Consider the following 11,808-nt stretch of genomic DNA (forward strand, 5'->3'; position numbering starts at 1 on the left):
GGTGACCAGGTGAAAAAGAGAAATCAATAACATCAATTTGGAAAAACAAGATTCAATGCCTCAATTACAAAGTGACCTTGGGATCATCAGGCACTTAAGCAGACAATACAGAAACGGTTCCAATGTGACAGCCGAACAAAATGTTTTCCATAAGCAGGAACAATACAAATGGACATATAGACAATATTTCTTTCTGCACAGGAGTCACTTACCTGGAAAGAGCCCGTGGCAGGGTAGCAGCACACTGTTCTGCATGGTTTTTTTGTTTGTTTAAATTTCGCCTGACAAAGGCAGGTATTTTTTTTCTAGTTCAGACTGAAGTTAGATAACAAAATCAATGATGGACTGATGCAACCAGTACAGATGTGTAGCTTCTGGAAATAGAAGGCTAACCTTTCAAATAACTGGGTACTTACTCCGGGCACCCTCACACTCTTTTGCAGTTCAACTGATATTCCAAAGCAGAGATCGGAGATCATCAGAGCCCCTTTCTCTTTCGATCTGCCCTTCACTGGCAGATGGAAGGCTGGGGTTTCATAGCCCGCATCGACCAATATATAGGGCAATACTGAAACACTGCAGATGTATCTAATCACCAGAGAATTCAAAATAAGTCTGTGCAATTATGTATTGTGCAAAATGCTTTCGGTAAACAGACAATTCTAGAGAGTTAAATGCTATCAAACCGGTATTAGGAAAGGTGTAAAACAGTAACACATCCAATCTGTCATCCTGACCAAAATCCACAATACCCAAGTGCCTCACTGTGTCTATATAGCATAGAGAAAATCTGGATCAATATGTATAATTTAATGTCATGCAAGAATTCTACTTGTTGCATGTTTAATATTTTATAAATATTGAATGTAGGTGAAAAGATGCCTGACAGATGATGAAAGTTGCACTTCATTTACAGAATTAAATCCATGCCTAGTTAATGTTGGGTTGGGTTTTTTTTTGGTTTTTAAAAAAAATAGATTATTTTCCCATTCCCAGCAACATTAATGTGAATTATTGAGACTGTTTGCCAAGCGCCTAATTAGCATTCAGGAAGAAGCGTCTGGTTTGAAATGGATCATTCAAGGGGAAGATTTAGACACACCAGTTTGCCCTGACCACACAGAAAGTGGGCAAAACCTCCTTCAGATATTGCACATTCTTGAAATACACAACCAGCGTCACCAAAAGGTGTGGAACCAGTTTACTCTGACCAACAAAAGAGAAAGATTACTTGGGTTTAAAATACATTAAATATCATCTGAATAGTTTTATTATCCAAAAAAGAACCCCCTAGCATAAACGTATAAAATTCCTCCGAGGGTTTTGAGCATATTTGAAAGTTTCTTTCTTTCTTTTTTTTCCCCCCCCCCAACAGCCTTATCCCTGAGCTAAAGAAGTAGCGAGATGGTAGATGTTAATCACACGTCCTTCGCACTGTGATTTCTTCGTTATTGCCACTTTAAACACAGATATTGGGCTCCTTTTACGAAGCCGCGTTAGCTGCTTTATCGCACGCACCTTTTTAGTGCACGCTAACCCCCACGCTAGCCAAAAAACCACCACCCGCTGAAGAGGAGGCGGTAGCGGCTAGGGCGGCCGGCAAATTAGTGCACGCTATTACGCTCGTTAAACCACTAATGCGGCTTCGTAAAAGGAGCCCATTGTATTAATACAGTCCTACGAATAAGATCTTTCTGTACCTCCACAGCACTTGTAAGAAATACAGAAAAGCTATCAATTGAACAGCTTCCTTCCTACAGTACCACACTGAAACACTTTCCCTCACTGTCTTGATTTTCTCCGAACAAATTTCTTTTTTTTTTTTTGTACAACAGTCAGCTTGACAAGCCCACACAGAACCGGGGTTTTCATGCACGACTGCAGAGACAAAGAAAGACCCCCCTCCCCCCTTTCAACCAGACTCATTTCTTAGCAGCCCTTTCTTTGAGAAGGACGTCTAGCCCTTGGGCTGAAGGAGGCTAAATTTCGGCACCACACGTGTGATAAACAGAAAAACTAGGTTATTTTGGAGCAGTATAAGCAACAGAAGTTCAGATCTGAAAACTGTTTTTAAGCAAAACTTTGGCTTCTTGCACCGCGTCTACATTTTTCAAGCCGCTATTAAATGTGTTATATATTCACTTTTAAAATGGAACGTATGGTGGCCACACAACAGGGACATTATAGGAAGTTTATGGAGATTTGGGAACCACTGACAAAATTCTGTAAGGAGTGATTGTTGATTTTCCCCTTTGATAATACACGTCCAGGGTGGGTGGGTGGGAAGATTTTTTTTTTTCAATTTTGAGTGCAAATTTTTGGATAAGTAGAAGGGGGGGGGGAATGATATATGTATTTGCCATAGAATATAATTCTGATTGAATTTAAGTGCTCTTAAAGTGTAAATGACTGTATAATATATGTTGCACTTATAAAGATTTATAAATGTGTTATATAATAAATATTTATTAAACACATCAGCCCAGAGCGGTTTTCAGTAAAATACATAGTGATAGGTACATCATAAGAAACAATATATCAATGCTCTTAATAGCAGCCAAGGGGCAAGTACAATGGCCAGAACTCCTGTGTATTTGCCTTCCTGTAGGGCGGGGGGGTCTAATATATGTTGCCCTTCTCCCTTGGGGGTGGTTGCCTGTTTTAAGTGAAGTGCGGGGTGGGAAGGAATTGGAGCAAACAGTAAATAGAGCCTGAACAGCAAATACGATTTTCTGGGACAAGTTTCCCAGAAGCATGTGTCAGTACAGAAGCCCCCCCTTCCCAAGCTCTGGGTGGTCTCTCATTTGACAGATAGATGCCTGTTTGGGGGGGGGGGTTTCGCCACTACATCGGCTGTGCACCGAGTCAGAAGGAGATGACCCACCGCAGAAGAAAGTTTCACCTATGATGATAAGATTCAGCTAGCAAATACCATTCTAGACACCTTGACGAGGGTGATGAAGCGCAGCTATAAAAATAAGGAAGTGCGGCAGAAATGCACTTTCAAACGGTCTGTTTCTACTCGCTTTAAGCGTTCCTGTCAGGAGGGTACAATTGGGCCAGAAAGTCCACGACTGGACGTAGTTCTCCATCTGCTCCTGCAGGGGGCGCCAAGAGACCAATGGAGCCTGAAACTTCTGCTATAGTAAGGAAAGTGGGACAGAGACCCCCTGATTCATTTGCTTAAGAAATGACATAAAATCTATCTATCTATCTATCTTTTCAATCCTTTTTTTCTAAAAACGCAGGAACGCAACCTTACCTTTCAGTGCAAAGTAGAATTTTTCTAATGCCATTTTGACTTCGCGAGGGAAAACCGATCCACGCTGCCTCTAGTTGGGTTTAGGATTCCGTGTCATCCGAGAGGGAGGGGAAAGCTTCGGCTGGCACCGCTCTAAAGGGACCCTTCGCTTCCCCAGCCATGCCGGAATCAAAGCGGCACAAGCCCGTTCATAACCTCTCCCCAGAGGATCCCATGACCTCGCCAATGGTTCCGCTCCTTTTGGCTTCCCGTGCCCAAGCCCTCGCCGTGCCGCCGCCGAGCTGGACCTCTGCCTCCGCGGGAGGCTCTGTGCTGTTCGCTATCACTCAGTTCCACGGGCCCCCCCCCCCCCACCAGCACGAGCACGGAGCAAGGGCGATCAGCCTGGGGAGGGAAGAGCCTGCTGCCCCGAGTCTTCCGCCGGCTCAACTGAAGCTTTTGCACCACTCCAGGCGCGCCTGAGACCCGAGCGACGAGCGCCTGAATGATCCGTTTCTACGCATGTGCCCTCCCTTGGCGTTTCCCCCTAGCCGGCGGGGGAGGGGAGGGGATGAAAGCTATCTTCGGACACCCGAAGGAGAGACAGGAACTGCCTCCCAGTACTCGAGGAAGTTGGGGACTAGGAATGTGTTTGGAGAGACACAATACTGCCCCCCAACCATAAAAATTGCTCTGATTTCTACATAGAGATGTGGTGACCTTCCTCGTGGGGTTTTTTAAAAATTGTTATCCCCTATAACAGAAGGGGGAAAGGGGATACACACAAATCACAGCTCCCTGGCAGGATGAACACCTTTTTTCCGGAAGAGAGGTAACATTAAAAAATAAACAGGCATGTAGAAAGAGTTTATCATTAATTACTCATCCAAATCCAGGGGCAGAGGAGCCCCTCCCCCTTTGCCTTCTCTCTCCCATGGGCACCCTTGTCCTGTCACACAAATCCCTCTCTCTAAAGCAGGGGTAGGGAACTCCGGTCCTCGAGAGCCCTTTTCCAGTCGGGTTTTCAGGATTTCCCCAATGAATAGGCATGAGATCTATTTGCCTGCGCTGCTTTCAATGCCTATTCATTGGGGAAATCCTGAAAACCCGACTGGAATAGGGCTCTCGAGGACCGGAGTTCCCTATCCCTGCTCTAAAGGGATTACAGAGCCCAGCCTCCTGTTTTCATTCATCGGGATTAAAGAAGGGGGAGAATTGTCAGCTCGCTGCTAGTGGAAAGAATATGAAGCCCCTGCAAGTAGCAGAGACCTCTGTAGACTGCAGCAGGACCTGGGACACTGAGGACATGCAGAGACCCCCCCCCCCCCCCAGTGTCCCTCCCCCACTCCCTTTTTATTTCCACGATGTGCTTCACACCGGTGGCCAAACATTGCCACTCTAAGACTGTGGCTTCCCCCCACCCAGTCCCTGCAGCATCATAACACGAGCGAAGCCCTCTCTCGATCTGTCTGCAGCACTACAAGCAAACGCTAGATTCACATCACGCCCGTTTAAGCACATAGAGTAAGATGCTCATTTGTGCTATTGGAGAAATTGCAATCTCCCTCACGCCTACAACAAAAAAAAATTCTGCCATGTCTTGAAAAGAATATTAGCACCATATTGGGATCGAAGGTATTTGCTAAACTGTCCCAGTTTACTGCACAGGGTTTAGGAAAGGACAAAAAGTGATAGCTGAGCTAATATTTTACAACTTACTAAAAAGCTGCACCTGGCTCTCTGAAAGAACCTCCTTCCCAGCTATCCATCACTTGGCAGTTTTGTACTTCTGATACATCATTAGGGTGGAACAATAAATAGGCTGATTTTCTTTTATAATGTAAGGTGGAAACGTGCCATGACATATTTACACGGAAGAGCAAACCCGATCATTTCTCTGTAAAGAAATTTGTATTTTATGTTTCTATGTAAATCATAGAAATAAAACTGTGAGGACTCTTCTGTTGTGAAAGCGTAGCGACGCCCACCTTTATTTATTTTTTTTTTTTTTGGAACTCCCATTGGTTCCTCCATCGAAAGAATCCAGGCAGAAATCCTCTAATAATGATAACGAGTGCCTCAGGGAACCTCATTAATATATCTAGCAGAAAGCTTGCTTGTGCTCTTGCAGTGTCTGAACTGTTTTCTGTCATGGCTCTCAAAAGGAAAGAATGAGTGAAAGAATGCTTATAAGGGGTTCGCTCAATATCCTTAAAGTCTCACAAGCACCATATTTGTGCATAAGAGGTTCCCAAAGTCCCTCCTTGAGGGCCAAATCCAGTCGGGTTTTCAGGATTTCCCCAATAAATATGCATTGAAAGCAGTGCATGCACATAGATCTCATGCATATTCATTGGGGAAATCCTGAAAAACCAACTGGATTCGGCCATCAAGGAGGGACTTTGGGGACCCCATATGGTAGAGGCGCTGACAATTGAGCACAGCGCGCGCCGCCGCACCGCTCTAAATTACAGTTTTTAGGGGCTCCGACGGGGGGTTTTGTTGGGGAACCCCCCCAGTTTTCTTAATAGACATCGCGCCGGTGTTTTGGGGGGCTTGGGGGGTTGTAACCCTCCACATTTTACTGTAAACTGAACTTTTTCCCTAAAACAGGGAAAAAGTGAAGTTTTCAGTAAAATGTGGGGGGTTACAACCCCCCCCAACGCGGCACGATGTCTATTAAGTAAAGTGTGTGGGGGGGGGTTCCCCCCCATCGGAGCACTAAAAACAGTAATTTAGAGTGGTGCGGCGGCACGCACTGCGCTCAATTGTCCCGGCGCACCTTTGTCCCGGCGCGCTTTTGACCTGACACTGGAGTAGGTCCTGGTGCAAGAACGAAATTCAGGGCTCCCTTTTTTCATTACCAATTCTACAAGGCTCTTTTTTCTCGCTTCCTTCTATTGCTCTCACCTTCCGCACTCTTTTAATCTCACACCTTTCTAGCATCCCTTTCTCTCTCCCTAGCCCTTAGTGCTTCTACTCAGCCCTATTCTTGCTGGATACCTCACCCCCCCTCCCTTCTCCTTTGTATCTTTCCTGGTAGAAATAGATATAGCAAAGTAAAGGCAGAATGCTTAGGAAGGGCCCTAGATATGCTAATTCAGTGGCTCTCAAAATGGATTTATGCCCGGGTAGCTCCTCTGGCAAGAATGGGGGGAAAGGACAGAACTACCACAGTCACTCTTAGGGCTGTCTGTTCTCCCCACACCCTGTACAATGTCCCTCCCCTGCTGCTTTCTCAACTGCACTCTAGGGGGAAGGGGCGTGTGTGTGTCAAAATGCATTTATATTACAAAGGGGAGCCCGCCCAACATGCTTCTTTGCTTAGGGTCCACCAAAGGGTTAATCCTGCCCTGGCAACAGGATTGTAGGCAAGATTTCCCAAACTTATTCTAGGGAGTTCCATAGTCAGAATATGTAAGTGATAAATTTGAATATACGGGCAGTCCCCAAGTTACAGATGCCTGACGTAAGTAGGACTCGTCCTTAAGAACACCGTTGTGGCGTCTTTTGATTTCACTGAGCAGGGAAGGGGTAAAACGTGGACCTCACGGACCTGATGGATCTAAACCCGAACGGCCTTAAAAATCTGAGGTCCGTGTCCGTGTCGCTTGTAGTTTCTGTCTCTTACAGACCTCGATGAGATTTTAGCACTCAGGATCCGTCTGAGCATAGGGAGGGAAAAGTACTAGGATCCGTCAGCGCTAAAATCTCATCGAGGTCCGTCAGAGCCAGAGACTAGTGCTGGAGTTTGGAGACTTCTTTTCCATAACGCACGTCCGAAACCTATGTCCCCGCTCTCTTGGCTTCTGCTCTGTCGCTCCAGCACTAGTCTCTGGCTCTGACAGACCTCGATGAGATTTTAGCGCTGTTGGATCCTAATACTTTTCCCTCCCTATGCTGAGACGGATCCATCAGCGCTAAAATCTCGAGGTCTGTCAGAGTCAGAAACTACAGATTTTTAAAGCCGTGCGGGTTTAGATCTGCGAAATCCATCAGGTCCGTGTTTTACCCCTTCCACACTGAGCCGCATTTCCAATGGCATAGGCTCCTACACTTCTCCTGTAGCAGATTCAGGAATGATGCATAATCACACTAAGAACAGAGTGTGGTTGTACATGCTGTACCTTGGCCCTTTTGTCAGCAAGCAACAAGAATCTTAAAATCTACAAGTTCTGAGTTACATACAAATCCGACTTAAGAACAGCTTTAAAAATGTAACTCGTTCTTAACCCGGGGACTGCATTTACAGTCTCCAGCACAGGTTTGGACAGCCAAGGCGTAAGTGCCGCAGGTGGCAAATACACTGCAGGGGGATTGTGAACAAAGCCGTAACCCTGAAATGTTTCCTTCTAGGTCTGACAGTTGCTTCCTGTCTAAGGATGGCTTTTCTCAATTACACAGTAGGTTCCAGGGCCAGAAATACCCCTCCTGTTGCCACTGGCCCCATATTGAACGAGCTGACTTTTCTCTTCCTTTGGCTGGAATAGCTGGGTCATGGCTGTTCTTTCTTTAAGGTCTTTGCAGGTTGCATGATTGTCATAAGGCAAAATCATTCACACCAGTCTAAAGCCAGCCCTGCAACTAACTTTGTCTTCTAAGCAGTTACAAGTAGACGTGTTTTGTGTTATGAACAGTATTATAGAGGTTAAGAAGTAAATCTCACATTTCTATCAGGTTACGTAATAACTGAGTTACACTGACCCTCTTATTTGGGTATTTTTCTGCCAAACAAAATATGGATAGATCACTTTTTGATAGCTGAGTAGGTGTTTAACTTTTTCAGGTACATTAAACGGTGAAAGTGTGTGATAAAAATCAGTTGGACCACTAGATCAGCATATACAATAGTAAAAGGGGTACTTAGGGTGGTCGACGTCATAGTCTGCGTCAGAGAACTACATATGCTAGAAATGGTATTTATAGGTGATAATATGGAAGAACACACAAAGCTCAGGGGCAACAGAACACCTTTTTCTTTAGACAGGCTACCCCCCTCCCCCTCCAACCCTGCTCCTAATCAGAAACAGCTTTTTTTTACGTTTGCTGGGCTGGACTAATTTTTAAGATGTCTTGACGAGGCACATTTCCAAAATTAAAAAAAAAAAATATTGATCCAATCCCTATGTTACGCCCCAGCCCCAGTACCAGACCCCTTCTGCCACTCTCACCATCTCCCCCCTGTGTCCCTATTCTTCCCCCCTCTGCCTAGCATTGCCCTTCTGTGTCCCTCGCCCTCAGGCCAGCATCATCCATCTGCAGCTCCTTCCTCCCTCCCCATTTTTAGCTCTTCAACTCAGTCTTCTCTTCCTACTCACTGGGGTTGATATCTCTTCATCTCTCTTTGTTTCTGCATCCCCCAGGTCCAGCATCTCTCTCACCCCTTTCTGACCCCCCTCTATAAGGATACACTAATACCTGGATTCTCTAAACAGCACCGAACTGCTGCCTTAAAAGCAGCCACTGATCACGTCAAGCACGCGACTGTGCCTGTTAGAGAATCATGCCTCATAAATCTACATAGTTCAAGGCTTGTCATCAGCTGATTGTGGCAGGGGAATTCCCGATCAGCTGAGCCAGAACCCCCAAAGCCGCATCCTAATGAATCTCAAAATACAATGGGAGGGGAAAGGGCCACCATTTTGAAGAGACAGTCTTATCAGCAGGAGGGAGTGGGTATCGAGGGATGTGTGGGGATGTCAGGAGGGGGCTGGGGGATTTCAGGGTATGGAAGGATGCATGTGGGGTGTCAGGCTTGGCGTAAGGGGCTCTCTTTGGAGGGGGGCTGGGGAGATTGGTGGGTGGAAGAAATGGGGATCTCCCTGCTGATTCAGCTGATCGCAGCAGGGAAATCCCCAATCAACTAAGCCAGCAGGACTTCCTGAAGCTGTAGTCCATCGAGTCCTTCCGGCACAGCTGGTTGAGGATTCCCCTGCCGCAATCAGCTGATGGCAAGCTGTGCACTATTTTCAGGATCCCCCGGCAAAGATAGATGCTGGAAATGTAGGCCAGGATTTTCCAGGCCTACATTTCCGGTGCCTATCTTTGCGTGAATTGTGCCTATGTAGGTGCTTTAGGTCACCTAACACCACTTCTGGTATTGGCCACACCTACTTCAGCATTCGGCAGCCTAAAGTGCCTATGTAGGCGTGATTCCAGTGCCTTTTATTTAGGTGCCTTATTTTTGCCATTTAAATGGCATTTCTCAATTAACTTAGATGCCGGCAGGGCGCCCACTAGCACCTAAGTTTTGGTGCCATTTATAGAATATCTCCTAAGTGTCCTTTTCTCGTCTTGCCCCTTGTCCTATTTTTCTCACAGGTCCCAGAATCACTTCTCTTCCCTCCCCCTTTTGGCTGATGGCAGCAACACTAAACATGCTGTCTCCAAGCAAACTGGAACTTTCCCTAGACCAGTTACAGCTTTAAATGAATCTAAACTTTTGAGACATTTTCACCCTTGAAGTAACGCTTTGAATTCAGATTTTTGGTTCCCTGATGCAGGATCGAAACGGGCCACGTCGGAACCTAGTATTCAAAATAAGTTTGCCTTCTGAATATTTTTTGAACAACTTCTGCTTAATGATTGTATGAAAGAGTGACAACCTGTTGGTAGACAGCAGCACAAAGACTTTTCAATATCAACTAAATATATTGAATATGCGATGATTGGGTGGTAAGGTGATAGTTTTGGGGTTCGCCCCTTGTTTTCACCTCCGTGTATCTGAGCACTGTTTTCTTTATAAGTTGATATGACTCTTAAGAAATACCATTGAATATATGCGAGTGATTGTGCATTATATTTGCCACAGTCGCTTTAATCAGTCACAATATATCAAGTATTGAACTTGTGGTCCCCCTGATCTACTTATTTGACTGAAAAGGGAACCTGTCATAGGATTGGATTAATACACATAAAATAAGTCGGGTCGCTAAATCCATAAGGGCCTACGTGCTAGACAGCAACAATATTTGAAGATTACTACCCATTTCTGTGAAATTTAGCTAGTAAATGCAAAGGAACTGTTGGCTCATTTACATCCTTACTTAAGGGTCCTTTTAATAAGCTGTGCTAAGAAATGGGCTTAGTGCCCATTTAAATGGGCTTATGCTGCACTTTCCTGTGTACCAAGCCCATTTTAGTGCAGCAGTCAGACAACTGTTTCCTATTTATTGAATATATGGCCATGTGCTAATGTTAGTATTAGCATACTGCCATTAAAAATAATCGAGGACCTGCTAAGTGCTCTCGTGTTATGCATGTGCTAACCAGTTAGTGCAGTGGTTATGTCAACATGCTGATTAGGTATAATAGTCTATAAATTCTTTATTATGAGAATTCATTCACAGGACTCAACACAAGCTGTGTTTTGGCAGAATGCCTTCATCAGGAGTCCAAATCTGTAATACACACATACACACACATGCAAATTTTATGAAAGAAGTAAAGAAACAACATGTTCAAATTTTCTTTTATGTTTTTCAATTTCCTTATTACATGGTCAGCTCTTCAGCCATATGGTTGTATTATGCAAAAATTGCACAGTATTATGCAGTATTGTTTATTTATACATGTTCCATTATCCCATTGCATTCATAAGGTTGGATTTTATTTTATGTTCAAACATTTTTATTATTATAAGTACATAACAAACTTTTATACATTAAGATGAAATAAACAGCCCTCAACCCTATTGAGCCCCTGCTCTCCTCCATATCCCCTATTAGATTCCAGAATAGATCCAATTCTATTTCTTCAGATGGCCTGAGTTGTAATGGCCTCCTTAATCTAGAGGGGAGTCCAACTTCCCTTCTAATATCCTCTCAGTGTCAGTCAAGATAACATACGTTGGATTTTATTTTTTTTAATTATTAAATGTTTATTTAAAAGTTTGAAATATAAAACATAAATGTGAATATCAGTGACATCATAAATACAAAATAGTAAGAACATCAAGAGCCAGACAACAGATCAAAAAATCACCAGAAATGAAACCAGCAACGCCATTATGTCCCCGATACCCACCCATGACCAGAACTCCACATCCTCCCCCAAACCCCTAAGCTCTAAGCATACCAATGAAGGAGCTCCTGTTGTTTCTGCAGGAGCTCACCCCAATCAACAACCATCCCCCCCCACAACAATGAATCTACTTTGTTCATTATCAAATACCAAGTCCAGGTATATGTATAGTAGTAACCATGTCGTTTAGCAATAGAGAGTTCCATTATGCTAATGGTCCGAAGCTTTAAAGTCCACTCCAATTTGGTGGGTGCAGCCAGCTGTTTCCAAGGATTGGCAATCAAACATTTAGCTGCCGCCAATGTTTAAGTTTAGTTTGCCAGGTATGTAAGCACACATTATAAAGGCCTAATAAACAACCCTGTGGAGTGAGAGGCAAAAGGATTTGCAGCAGTTGAGACAGACAACCCACCACTTGCTTCCAGAAAGGTTTCAAAACTGAGCAGTCCCACCAAATATGTAAAAAGGTCCCCGAATCCTTTCCACATCTACAGCACAAAACAGAAGCTCCTGGAAACATACGGTGTAGACGCACCGGAGTGTAT

At 44.5% G+C, this 11,808-nt stretch overlaps 1 protein-coding gene across 4 annotated transcripts in view; it reads right to left on the reverse strand.

The window, feature by feature from the left end:
- Nucleotides 1-4,204, reverse strand: part of NETO2 (neuropilin and tolloid like 2) — a 107,499-nt gene extending 103,295 nt beyond the window's left edge. Inside the window, exon 1 of one of the 4 annotated variants that reach the window (XR_004539107.1) lies at nt 3,263-4,112. Coding sequence is in view for 3 of the 4 variants with exons in the window: in XM_033940632.1 (XP_033796523.1) it covers nt 3,263-3,296 (34 nt within the window). In the remaining variant the exon portion in view is untranslated. The other 3 variants (XM_033940631.1, XM_033940632.1, XM_033940628.1) reach the window with 3 other exon arrangements.
- Between the last annotated feature and the right edge of the window lie 7,604 nt (nt 4,205-11,808).

This window comes from Geotrypetes seraphini, chromosome 4, assembly GCF_902459505.1.
Source record: "Geotrypetes seraphini chromosome 4, aGeoSer1.1, whole genome shotgun sequence".
In the NCBI taxonomy this organism is placed as follows: domain Eukaryota; kingdom Metazoa; phylum Chordata; class Amphibia; order Gymnophiona; family Dermophiidae; genus Geotrypetes; species Geotrypetes seraphini.